Source organism: Paramormyrops kingsleyae, chromosome 25 (assembly GCF_048594095.1).
Source record: "Paramormyrops kingsleyae isolate MSU_618 chromosome 25, PKINGS_0.4, whole genome shotgun sequence".
Taxonomy (NCBI): Eukaryota; Metazoa; Chordata; class Actinopteri; order Osteoglossiformes; family Mormyridae; genus Paramormyrops; species Paramormyrops kingsleyae.
The window spans coordinates 5,718,081-5,730,854 of record NC_132821.1 but is presented as its reverse complement, the minus strand read 5'-3'; the positions used below and the strand labels follow the sequence as shown (position 1 = coordinate 5,730,854).

General features: G+C 40.9%; 2 protein-coding genes across 6 annotated transcripts in view; one reads left to right on the top strand and one right to left on the bottom strand.

The window, feature by feature from the left end:
• LOC111844187 (tripartite motif-containing protein 16-like) overlaps nucleotides 1-12,774 on the bottom strand; it is a 153,578-nt gene that overhangs the window by 58,907 nt on the left and 81,897 nt on the right. The gene's annotated exons all lie outside the window — the stretch shown is intronic.
• LOC111839450 (NLR family CARD domain-containing protein 3-like) overlaps nucleotides 1-12,774 on the top strand; it is a 47,514-nt gene that overhangs the window by 20,737 nt on the left and 14,003 nt on the right. For 4 of the 5 annotated variants that reach the window (XM_072707423.1, XM_072707424.1, XM_072707421.1 and 1 more), the window contains 3 exons: nucleotides 9,662-9,835; nucleotides 10,565-10,738; nucleotides 11,117-11,290. In XM_072707423.1, the coding sequence (XP_072563524.1) occupies nucleotides 9,662-9,835; nucleotides 10,565-10,738; nucleotides 11,117-11,290 (522 nt within the window). The remainder of the gene's footprint in view (nucleotides 1-9,661; nucleotides 9,836-10,564; nucleotides 10,739-11,116; nucleotides 11,291-12,774) is intronic. The other variant, XM_072707425.1, reaches the window with a different exon arrangement.

The following is a 12,774-nucleotide window of genomic DNA, read 5'->3' as shown; positions in this document are numbered from 1 at the left end:
CGCGATGTGTCCATTAGGTCGGAGGCCTCATGCAGAGGTTGTTGTTGTGATCACGGCCACACAGCCCAGGTCGGGCTAGAAGGAGGTGGTGGTGGTGGCAGGAACGGAGCCCTATACGGGCCCCATGATGCGGGCCGCTGCGGGATGAGTTGAGGAGAAGACTTGTTGCGCAGTATCAGGCCAAAAGTAAATTCAGACGGGTCCCACAAATTGTCCTGTTGATGGAGACATTCAGGAAAAGGAGGCTCTGATGATGTTGTCAGTTCGCTCGCCATTGCTTGCTGGGAGATGTGTCTCGTCCTGAGTGATGGCTCACAGGATGGCGGGGTTTTAATATGTTTTCAACATGGTTAAGCACGACCTTCTCTCATCTCATTGGTTGTCACCACCAGAAGTGGGTCGATCCACCCACCGACCACACTTTGTTCAAAATTTTTTCTCGAGTTTTATACAGATACATTCTTTATGCGTGAATATGCTGCACAGTGCCCCGTGCTTGCGCTGTCTCGGCGGCTTGCGTGGAGCCCAAGTCGGTTTAGGCAGAGGGGCCCATCGCTGGATCGATCGCAATTCTTGCGGTGTCTTGTTTTATGAAATCTGCAAAACTTTGTCGGTTAGCTTCCATATCGAATCTTGAAGCAAAAGTTTTTACACAATGTCTCGTGCATGCTGGGGCATATGCAAATAGGCCAGACAGTGGTTGGATCATCGACGCCACATTTTGTTAAAACACATGAGCTCAGCCCTCGCTTGACTCTTCGGCATCACCTTGTGTTAAAACTAGGGCTGTCAAAATTAACGGGTTAACGCAGATTAATCCATCATCATGATTAATCTGATTAAAATTTTGAACACAATTAACCCATCTGCAGCGCAAAATGACTCAAAATCCCTGAAATGTCTCTGTCAACCCATTTCGGGCAGTTTTGGTGCGTTCCATTTGCCCTGGGAACTCGTATTCCTAGTCGGATTCCAGAGTTTTGAAGCCGGAAATGACGGCATGTGCGCTCCCGTTTCTCGGAGATCTCGGAGCAACACATAGGATCCCGAGTTCAGAATCCAAGATGGCTGCATCTTTTATCTACAGAAGGGAAATTTGTAGTTTTATACTGTTTAAGCACTACTTCTCATTTGTGGCTCATTAAATCGGTCGCACACACTATACCATCCAACTTATCTGTGGACGTGTTGCTACGTAGTTTTATACGTAAAGCACCACGTGTAATGTGTTATCAAGTGATTTTGCTAACAATGGCAATTAACCGGGCTAGAATTGGATTTCATGATTAGTCAGATTATTTGTTGGATTTACGGTAGTTCGGGCTAATTGTAAGTGAATGAAGATAAAGACCATTTAAACTGAGGTACCTTAAATCCGACAAGTTGTCCAGCTAAGCAAAAAATCTTGCTTTTTGATATTTTGCATGCTTTTTTTTCATGCAAAATGAAATACGATTAAAAATTAATGATATTTAATCGTGATTAATCGAAATTAATCCACAGCAACCCTGTGATTAATCTGATTAAAAATTTAAATCATTTGACCACACTAGTTAAAACACATGGGTTCGACCCTAAAACTTTTTTTCTAGGCTTTCACATTACCCCCGTGGGGCATGCTGGGACATATGCAAATAGCCACACCGCTTCTGGGTTAATGCCGTATGCTCATTTTAACAAGGATTACCCGCGTTATTCCTTGATTTTTGTTGTCGAAATGCTTAGGGTGCTTTATTATTCAGATTAGTAGAAAAGTGCTTCAATACTTAAACGTTATGGTTTATTTGAAATAACTGGGCGCTCCGTTTGTTGCCGCCATTTTGAAATACATGTCTGCATCAATGCGCATGCGCAAGCTTCAGATCTCCTAGGTCGTCATTTTACCCGCATTGTTCAAACGGATGGCACGCACATGTTCGAGCTGCAGGGTCTAAAATGTTTGCTGGTTAAATGTTTTCTTCAGCCTAACACTGGTAAATATCGCTAAAAGTTTTTCTTCTTCTTCTTCAAACATGTTGGTTAAATGTAATGGGTTTAAGTGGTTACTAAAATATTTGTGCTTGTTTAAAACTCAGCATTTGCTCTTCTGACAGTGTTTCGTTCAGGCCATGTTTGTACTTGTTTAAATTCCGCCTGCTTTTCTTTCTTTCTTTTTAAAAGTAACACTAAAATTTTTCTTGCTTAAAACATTTTGGTGCTTTCTTCTTTTAAAATACGCCGGGGCGCTCGTGTCTACTGCGGACGGACGGAACCCCGCAGGATGTGTATGCGCTAGCTTACGTTCATCTGGCTATATGTTTTATTATTCCTTAAAACGTAATAAAAAATAGCACATTAATAAAATACATGTAATGTATTTTTATTCTATTAAAGTTTAATGGCAACCATTAACACCCCCAAACCATTTGTCCCCCTATCGGCAACACGTGACATAAGCATGTATGATACCATTTGGCCAAAACCCCCTCGACCAATCAGAACAAAGGATACTCCCACCTCCCGCGTATGACGTCATAGATGGGGGAGAGCTTTAAGCTCCGCCCACAAAATAGGCCACGCCCAAACTGCCACTTAACCTCTCTCCTGCCGTCTGGACTTGGCTCTGGCTAGTCAGCGATTTGTCTGGAGACTATGGGCGTTTTTCCACCGCACCAGGTACGTTACTTTCGGTACCTCCATAAAGTGCCGAAAGTTTGGTACTTCTTTCATGTCGGTTTTCCACTGGCGTAAAAATGGTACCGCGCCAAATGACATCATCAGTGACCGCCCCTGACTGACAGCCCAAAATTAAAACTAACAGTTGAGGCTGGAAAATGTGGTTTATTGTTATGTCAGCTTCTATCACATTATAAGATTCAGTAAAATTGCTGCCATCAATTACGTTTACGTAGGTACACTTACTTTGGCTAAGCCGATCAAAGCAGTAAGAATTAGCTTACTGCTAATTCAGTCTTTTGAAAGCAAACAAATTATTTAATTATGTTTTTTGATTTTCAAGCGGCATTGTTCGGTGTTTCGCGTGTGCCCCATTTCTTCCAAGCGGGGCTTGTTATTACGGTGTTCCGGGCAATTAAGTTTCCCTATATTTCTCCTGTCTATTAGGAAATAATTTTTCCCCTAATATTAAAGCAAAGAGGTATGTGAAATGTCTGAAAATCACTCAGGTACATTATTACATGTGAATACAGTAGATTGTCATGCATAATATAGTCTTATAAGCAATACTATACTGTTTTCATCAAGAAATACCTCTATCCAGCGAATTAAGTAATTTCATTTATTATCTGTAAAAACAAAAAACATACAAAAGGCATGTGATGATTTAAAATTAATATATAGCTTGTTTACCTCGTAAAAAGACTTGAAAACAACAGCGAAACCATGTACAAATCAGCGCGCGACAGGGGAAACATAGGGAAACTGAACTGCTCAGAACGGCAAAAACTTTTTTATTTCGAGTCGTGCCATCCAAATCCCACTGGATCTGTTCATCTGACCATATGGCGATTAAAGCCTGTGTTTCCTCGTTTGTCCATCCTTCCATTTTACTTTTTAATATTTTTGTTTCTACTGCTTTTTATTTTTTTATTCGCTGTGTATTTAAAAAAATGCCGGTTGTATTTTGTGTTTCAGCGGCAGGCTATTTGCATAACCAATTGACAGCAATTGCAAGTCCCACCCCAAAGTACCGAAGTACCAAAGAAGTACCCCAACTGGTTTGGCACTTTCGGTACTCGAGATTTCGGTACTGGTACTCGACCGGAAGTCAATGGAAAAGCAAAAGTACCGTACCGAAAGTACCATACTTTGTGCGGTGGAAAAGCGCCCTATAAGCTATATTTTTGTACAGGAGATCGGCACCAGTCCGCGAGGGGTGAATACCATCACTATTCAAAAGCCCAGGCCTACTCCCAAACGTTCGCCAATTGTCTATATAACCCACAGCATTTATCAGGCACCTTTCCGACAGCCAGCGATGCAGCGACGATAATCTGCTGTATATTTCATCACCACGTCTAGCAGGGAAAGGGCCAGAGCACGTTACTGACACAGACATCTTCTTCACAAGGCTGTACACCTCTATGAAATTTGTCTATGTAACTATTGACTGTGAATTGCAGAAACATGCCCGGTCAATAGATACAGCTCTACATTAATTTTATTGTTCTTTTTTGAACAGAATGCACAACCGTGTTGGGGTGTAACGTCGGTTCCCTGACTATGAAACTTGCCAAGGGGGGGTGACTTATAATATATTTTGCCGAACTCAGGGGTAGGAAATGTTTGTGAAAATACGGGACAAATTGCGTATTTTCGTGGATCAGTGCAGGACGATTTTGCCCAGAGGAATATGGAGGGCTAAGAGTGCCAAAATTAAATAAATAAATACACCAATAATTAATTAATTAAATGTGCCATGAATTGTTTAAAATGGGAAATATAAAGAGAAACTATTACTTAAATGTGTCATGAATTATTTAAAATGGGAAATAAAAATATTGTTAATTAAATGTGCCATGAATTATTATCTACCATTAGAAATAAAATCATTATTAATTAATTACATTTGTCATTTACAATTATTTCACTATTTATTTAATTTTGGCACTTTCACCACATCATGAATTAATTTTATCTGTCAGTGTGACCCATCAAAGTCAGTAGGCGGGACAAACAATGATCTATCTGGATCTTGTGCAGCCGATTGTTTTGGTCTGAAGCTGTGTCATTTCCAACATGGCGCCATGGACCAGGCCCAATACTGCGCATGTATTCACATTTTGCGGCAGACCGTGATTCAGGGCATGGATGTCATGTATCATCACTCATTGGTCACGTATTGTGAGATGGGTCATTGATGTTTATATTTGTAGTTCAGCCGTCACTTTATTGTGGTATTTAAACCATATTGCTTTGCCGATTGTAATATTTGCATCTGTGTGCGCGTTGCTATTAGTGCCTGACAGTAATCTTACATAAGGTTTTTCCCAATGGTATTGCTGAATAGATGCCTTTTCTTTAGAAATTGTAATAAAATTGAGGTGTATATCAATCTTGTGTACCCATATTGCTTATCAAGGGGCTGTGATATATGTACAGCATTTTCTAAAAAAAAAAAAAGTCACTCCAAAATAACAGTTAAGAACTTTTATTTGCACAACATAAACAATGTTTATGTTGTGCGGTTTGGCCCAAGATAAAACAATCGGTCGTCTGTCAGAAACAAATATAATTTGCTTCATTTAGCACCACAAGACACAGCTGCCATAACTGACACGAGTGTGTAGTAATTACACTGATACAATTAAAAAAAGAAATGACTAAGGAGAAAAAAAAGCAGGCTTAGTTTAAGTAACTTCACAGCATATCGAACTGGTTAACATTAAAGTAATGTCACCTTTGACTGTAAAATTGATGGCCATACCCTGTATTTTACGTTGCTCCTTCTGAAGCACATTTGGCATTAAAGGCCTAATGCGAAATAAAATCTTTTAAAGTCGAAGGACTCCATCATTATCCTGTTAATTCTCTTTCCTCTCTGTCGACATTATCACCAAAAATCAACAAACGATGAAATGTGACGCGATGCCATAAAGAATTCGCAAGCGTGCGCATGCGTAGTAGCGGAAGTTACATTTTCGGTAGGTGTAACATTTTCGGTAGTGACACCCCTACCTATATCGCTCAATTAAGGCCGTTGCGAAATTCTTCTTCTTCTTGATTATTATAGGTAGCAATGTAAAAACAAATACTGTCATCTATTGTCTCGGAGTATGTTGACGGGTCCCGTACCGATCCATTATCTGGGATCTATTTGTTTTGACTTGCTGTACAGGGTAACCAATCAGATGTTACTCTCGGTTGACGACCCGCAGTGACAGATAAAATTAATTCATGATGTGGTGAAAGTGCCAAAATTAAATAAAAAATGAAATAATTGTAAATGACACATGTAATTAATTAATAATTATTTTAATTCTAATGGTAGATTAGATTCATGGCACATTTAATTAAGGAAATTTTTATTTCCCAATTTAAATAATTCATGACACATTTAATTAATTAATTATTGGTGTATTTATTTATTTAATTTTGGCACTCTTACCCCTCCATAGAGGAACAGCGGTTCATGTTGTGATTGGCAGGTTGGAAGTCGGGCTGTGATTGGTCAATTGGTTGTCAGGCAACTGTGACGCTCCAATAGTGAAACAGCTGACATGGAATTCCATGATAAGTCGCTTTGTTTATAACAATAATAATAATAATAATAGTAATAATACATAATGCTTAATGTATTATCATTATTATTATGCTTAAAAAATGGAGGTTACACACCACAACGGACAAGCTTTTAAAACGTCAAGTTCATTTAAAAACTGTTAATGGTTCTTTATATTTTATCTCAAGTTTTGATCGTAATGAAAGGATCTGCAAAGAAGGGATTCATAGCTGGGTTATCAAGGCTGTCTGCAATTAATTTTTTTTGGACAGAAATTAACATCTGTAAGTGCTTGTCTTGTTCGTCCCTCCACATGAGTTATGGGGTCTGCTGTCATATGCTGGCTAGGGAAAAATAATACCTGCTTTAGTTTCTAGTAGAATAGATTACTGTAATGCCCTCTTGTCTGGTCTGCCTAAGAAATCTATTTCACATCTACAACGGGCCCAGAATGCCGCTGGCGGAGTGTTAACAAGCACCAGGCACAGGGATCACATCACACCTGCTCTCACATCCCTGCACTGGCTTGCTCTGGCTTCTAGGATTGATTTTAAAGTTCATTTGCTGATTTGTAAATATTTACATGGCTTTGCTCTGTCCTGCCTCAGTAACATGACTGTAAGGTATGTCCCAGGCAGGTCACTCAGATCATCCGGCAGTAATTTACTGATTATCCCTAAAACCCGGCTTAGGAGGGAGGGGGCAGCTTTTAGTCACTAGGCTGAAAACAGATTTTTTCTCCACTGCATATAATAATCTATAATAATCAGTTTTATTATTTTACGCATTTATTATTATCAGTTATTGCGGGGGTGGGTCGCTCCCCCCAGAAGACATAGGGGCTAGAGGCCCCTGTGAGGGAGGGGCCCCTATAAAAGTCCTTTATGATTTATTTTTTTTTGCGCTTATTATTATTTATTATGTGCTTATTTGAATTTCTTTTTTATTCTTCCTTTTAAATGTTTGCAAAACACTTTGTAAACCCTGTGGTTAAAACAAACTATATAAATAATGATTGATTGATTGATTGATTGATTCAGATAGATAGATGAGATAAAGAGAGAGAGAGAGAGTGAGAGAGAGAGGAGTTGGGAAGCTCAAAATTCCCACCAGAAAGCTGTGCTTGAATGGCTGACATTCTGGCTGCTGACTTGAAGATAGAAGTTGGTGATGTACTGAACTTACAAGAATGGCAAACGCACAGTTACTGCAAGGGACAATGCTTGTGAAATTCTGCACTATAATAGCAATGTTTCTATTTTACTGCCTCAGAATCTTATGCTAGAAAGCTGAACTGAAAGCAAATCATGAATCCTTCTGTTATCTTGCTTTGTATGTAGCCTAAGCGTCCCTTGTGAAAAAATAGTATACCATTAATATACTTAAGCACACCCTATTTAGAGAATACTTCTATCAGACTTTTTTGACCCAGCTTTAAGTATAATTAATATACTAAAGTTGTGATAATGATATTAATTTAATACCTTAAAAATATATTCAATGTATTGACTTCATACTTTTTTGACCCAGCTTATTTCATACTTAAATATACTTTAAATAGATTTAATGTAATGTACTTTTAAACATACTTGTAAGATGCTGAAAATACACTCACCTAAAGGATTATTAGGAACACCTGTTCAATTTCTCATTAATGCAATTATCTAATCCACCAATCACATGGCAGTTGCTTCAATGCATTTAGGGGTGTGGTCCTGGTCAAGACAATCTCCTGAACTCCAAACTGAATGTCAGGATGGGAAAGAAAGGTGATTTAAGCAATTTTGAGCGTGGCATGGTTGTTGGTGCCAGACGGGCCGGTCTGAGTATTTCACAATCTGCTCAGTTACTGGGATTTTCGCGCACAACCGTTTCTAGGGTTTACAAAGAATGGTGTGCAAAGGGAAAAACATCCAGTGTGCGGCAGTCCTGTGGGCGAAAATGCCTTGTTGATGCTAGAGGTCAGAGGAGAATGGGCCGACTGATTCAAGCTGATAGAAGAGCAACTTTGACTGAAATAACCACTCGTTACAACCGAGGTATGCAGCAAAGCATTTGTGAAGCCACAACATGCACAACCTTGAGGCGGATGGGCTACAACAGCAGAAGACCCCACCGGGTACCACTCATCTCCACTACAAATAGGAAAATGATGCTACAATTTGCACGAGCTCACCAAAATTGGACAGTTGAAGATTGGAAAAATGTTGCCTGGTCTGATGAGTCTCGATTTCTGTTGAGACATTCAAATGGTAGAGTCAGAATTTGGCGTAAACAGAATGAGAACATTGATCCATCATGCCTTGTTACCACTGTGCAGGCTGCTGGTGTTGGTGTAATGGTGTGGGGGATGTTTTCTTGGCACACTTTAGGCCCCTTAGTGCCAATTGGGCATCGTTTAAATGCCACGGCCTACCTGAGCATTGTTTCTGACCATGTCCATCCCTTTATGACCACCATGTACCCATCCTCTAATGGCTACTTCCAGCAGGATAATGCACCATGTCACAAAGCTCGAATCATTTCAAATTGGTTTCTTGAACATGACAATGAGTTCACTGTACTAAAATGCCCCCCACAGTCACCAGATCTCAACCCAATAGAGCATCTTTGGGATGTGGTGGAACGGGAGCTTCGTGCCCTGGATGTGCATCCCACAAATCTCCATCAACTGCAAGATGCTATCCTAAACATTTCTAAAGAATGCTTGCAGCACTTTGATGAATCAATGCCACGTAGAATTAAGGCAGTTCTGAAGGCGAAAGGGGGTCAAACACCGTATTAGTATGGTGTTCCTAATAATCCTTTAGGTGAGTGTATATCTAAGTATACTATTTATTTACAAGGGGTGTTTCCCCAGCAAAGATGATAATCGCCGGTTAGTCACTGTCAGATATCGACACTGGGATACTTGTCTGATTACGCTGATTACCAATTGGTGATTTGACATGTTCCCAGGTAAAACAATACAGGGAAAAAAGGATTTTACTTATGGGATCAGGAATCCAAGTGCCAGTTGTTGCTGCATTAGCTGCTGGGGATGTTCACATCTCCTCCTTTCAGTGATACGTGTCCAGTGTAGGGACACCTGGCAGAAAGATGGCTAAGGACTGCACTGGAAGCTCTGGTCTGACTGTTATGGGAGGGTTCACATCCATCTTGCTGTTGATGTGTTCCTATATATTCTATGATTTTTGGCTGTAGCTTGTACTTAATGTTTGTACCTCTAGTTTTGAGCAAAGATGCACTGCAGGCAATTAGTGATCATATGACTGCAGCAAATTGCCAGGATGCACAGAACACTCTGTAGACTATAATTCATTTTGAAATGTAAGCTGTGCTGCTAATTATATTGAAAACAAATGCTTATTGTAATGCTTTGTATTTTACTAATGTGTAGGATGTGTATATGTCTGTGTCTTAAAGTGTTTTCTGTTTCAGGCTTAACAGCTGTGATCTCACAGATGAAAACTGTGAAGTGTTGACTTCAGGTCTAAGATCAATCTCTTCCCCCTTGAGAGAGATGGACCTGAGTGACAATAACCTGAAGGATTCAGGAGTGACGCTGCTCTCTGCTGCACTGGGGGATTTACAATGTAAACTGGGGATTCTGAGGTCAGTATTATCGGGTATTCCACACTGCAAACTGGGGGTAATGAGGTCAGTATTTCTTGGTATTCCACACTATAAACTGGAGATATTGAGGTCAGTATTACTGGGTATTCCACACTGTAAACTGATGATACTGAGGTCAGTATTACTGGGTATTCCACACTGTAAACTGGGGATACTGAGGTGAATATTACTGGATATTCCACAATGTAAACTGGCGATACTGGGGTCAGTATTACTGGGTATTCCACACTGTAGGCTGGAGATACTGAGGTCAGTATTACTGGGTATTCCACACTGTACGCTGGAGATGCTGAGGTCAGTATTACTGGGTATTCCACACTGTAAACTGTGGGTAATGAGGTCAGTATTGCTGGGTATTCCACACTACAAACTAGGGATACTGAGGTCAGTATTACTGGGTATTCCACACTGTATGCTGGAGATACTGAGGCCAGTATTGCTGGGTATTTCACACTGTAAACTGGGGATACTGGGATCAGTATTACTGGGTATTCCACACTGTAGGCTGGAGATACTGAGGTCAGTATTACTGGGAATTCCACACTATAAAGATGAGATAGTGAGCAATTAGCTAAGGGAAAGGGAGGAGGGGGCCTAAACTAAACTGTAATTCTTGAAATATTTATTGGAGCAGTCACATTTATTTAATATTTATAATGGTGAGGTGATATTATTTACTGGAGAGTTTCTGTCTCTCTCTCTCTGCAGGCTAGCAGGCTGTAGAGTCACAGAAGAAGGCTGTTCTTCCCTGGCTTCAGCTCTGAGGTCAAACTCCTCACACCTGAGAGAGCTGGATCTGAGCTACAATCACCCAGGAGACTCAGGAGTGAAGCTGCTCTCTGCTGTACTGGAGGATCCCAGCTGTAAACTGGAGAAGCTGCAGTGAGTACAGAATATACATTTTACAAAAAAGGAACTGGATACCAAGAAAACCCACAAGGCATTTCAGCAGTTACATAATAAACAAACAGCTTCTGTTTTCTTCTCCTACTTCCTACATCCATTCAGCCATATAATCCATGCAAAACATTTGTGTTGGTTAGCGAAGTTAACGGTTCTGTTACAGTTAAACATACTGACTTTAACGTGTTATGGACAAAAATATAATGAATACCAAACAGAATCGGGATGATTTTTAAAATGATTTTTAGTAATTTAATTGTTTTCTGAAAATCCATTATGTCATGGCCCCTATTCTCCTCATTTGAATACAGTGCTGCAGTGTAAAAAGTGGATTTAAAAATGTTTAATTTTTTTAAGGGTGGGCCAGTGTGAACTCACAGAGAAATGCTGTGAGGTGCTGGCTTCAGCTCTTAGATCAAACTCCTCAACCCTGAGAGAGCTGGACCTGAGTGACAATGACCTGCAGGACTCAGGAGTGAAGCTGCTCTCTGCTGGACTGGGGGACTTACACTGTAAACTTCAGATACTGAGGTCAGTCTAACTGGGTATTCCACACTGTAAACTGGGGGTAGTGAAGTATTATCAGGTATTTCACACTGTACGCTGGAGATACTAAGGTAGAAAATAACTAATGATTTCAAAGTAAAGCAATAGTATCTAAGTCTACAGGTTGAGTTAAAAATAACATTAGAATCGCTAAGTGGAATGTTGAAAGGAAGATTCTATTGGAGGCTAAGGATGACATTAAAAGTTTCATCCAATATTTTAACTCCAAAAGAGCTATAAAAGCTGAAATCACTAATCTGCAGGATAGTAAGGGCCTTATAATTCAAAGAGAAATTGATATAGTAAATGAGTTTAATGATTATTTTACACCGGTGTTCACACTAGAGGACATGATTAACTTACCACCATTAGTATAAATACAGTGTTGCATATAAACAATATACAGTGCCCTCCACAATTATTGGCACCCCTTGTATAGATTTGTAAATAAGGTTAGAAAAAAATTCACCTTTTGGCGAAGCAGCTTCACCTCACACTGAAAAAATGAGAAAAATCCAACCTTTCATTGAAATAAATTTATTTAAAGAAAAACAAATCCTTCATCAAGAAATAATTATTTTCAACAATAACACATGTTCCACGATTATTGGTACCCCTGTGTCACGATGTACGCGCCCGGAGCGCAGACAAACTGGAAGCCAGGAATCAGAGAACAGGGGGTTTAATCAGACGAAAGGCAGGCAATAACACATTGACAAAATACACATGTAACGTCAATGACTGGACTGGGGGAACGAACGGAAACGCGGACTAAATACACTGGACTAATGACAGCAATCAGAAACAGCCGTAAAACACTGGTAATCCACATGAGGTTAACGAGGGGGTGTGGCACAGGAGGATCGGCATGATCGGGGCGTGACAGGACCCCCCCCCAAAGGCGCGCACTCCGGGCACGCCTAAGGGCAGCGAAGTGACGGGGACACAGGACCTTTAAAACAAAATAAAAAAACTCAACGGGGCACAGGGAACAAGACAGACACGCAGAACAGACACAGAGACAGCAACTCAGACAACCACTGACAAACAATGGGAAAAGCAAACAGGCACAGGGGAAACAACACAGTAGACACAGGGGGAACACCAACGGGAGGAACAAATGGGCCAGGAGCGGACGAAGGAGAAACAGGAGGACGAGGAGCAGACACAGGGGGCTCAAAGGGACCATAAGGCACAGAGCGACCGGGGGCAAACACAGGGGGCACAAAGGCAGGGGGCAAGTAGGCAAAGGGCAGGGGGAAACAGGGAGCCGGAGGGAACCCCGGCAGGCGAGGGGCGGAAGCTGCAGGGGCCACAGGCGACCATGAGGAGGGAGCAGGAGGGAAGGCCAAAGGTGTGGAGAAGGAAGGCGAAGGGAGCAACGGAGGAGTCAAGGAAGGCGCAGCCGCCGCCGGCCAAGGCGTAGGCGACAGATGAGTCAAAGGTAGGGGACCCGCAGTCGGCCGACG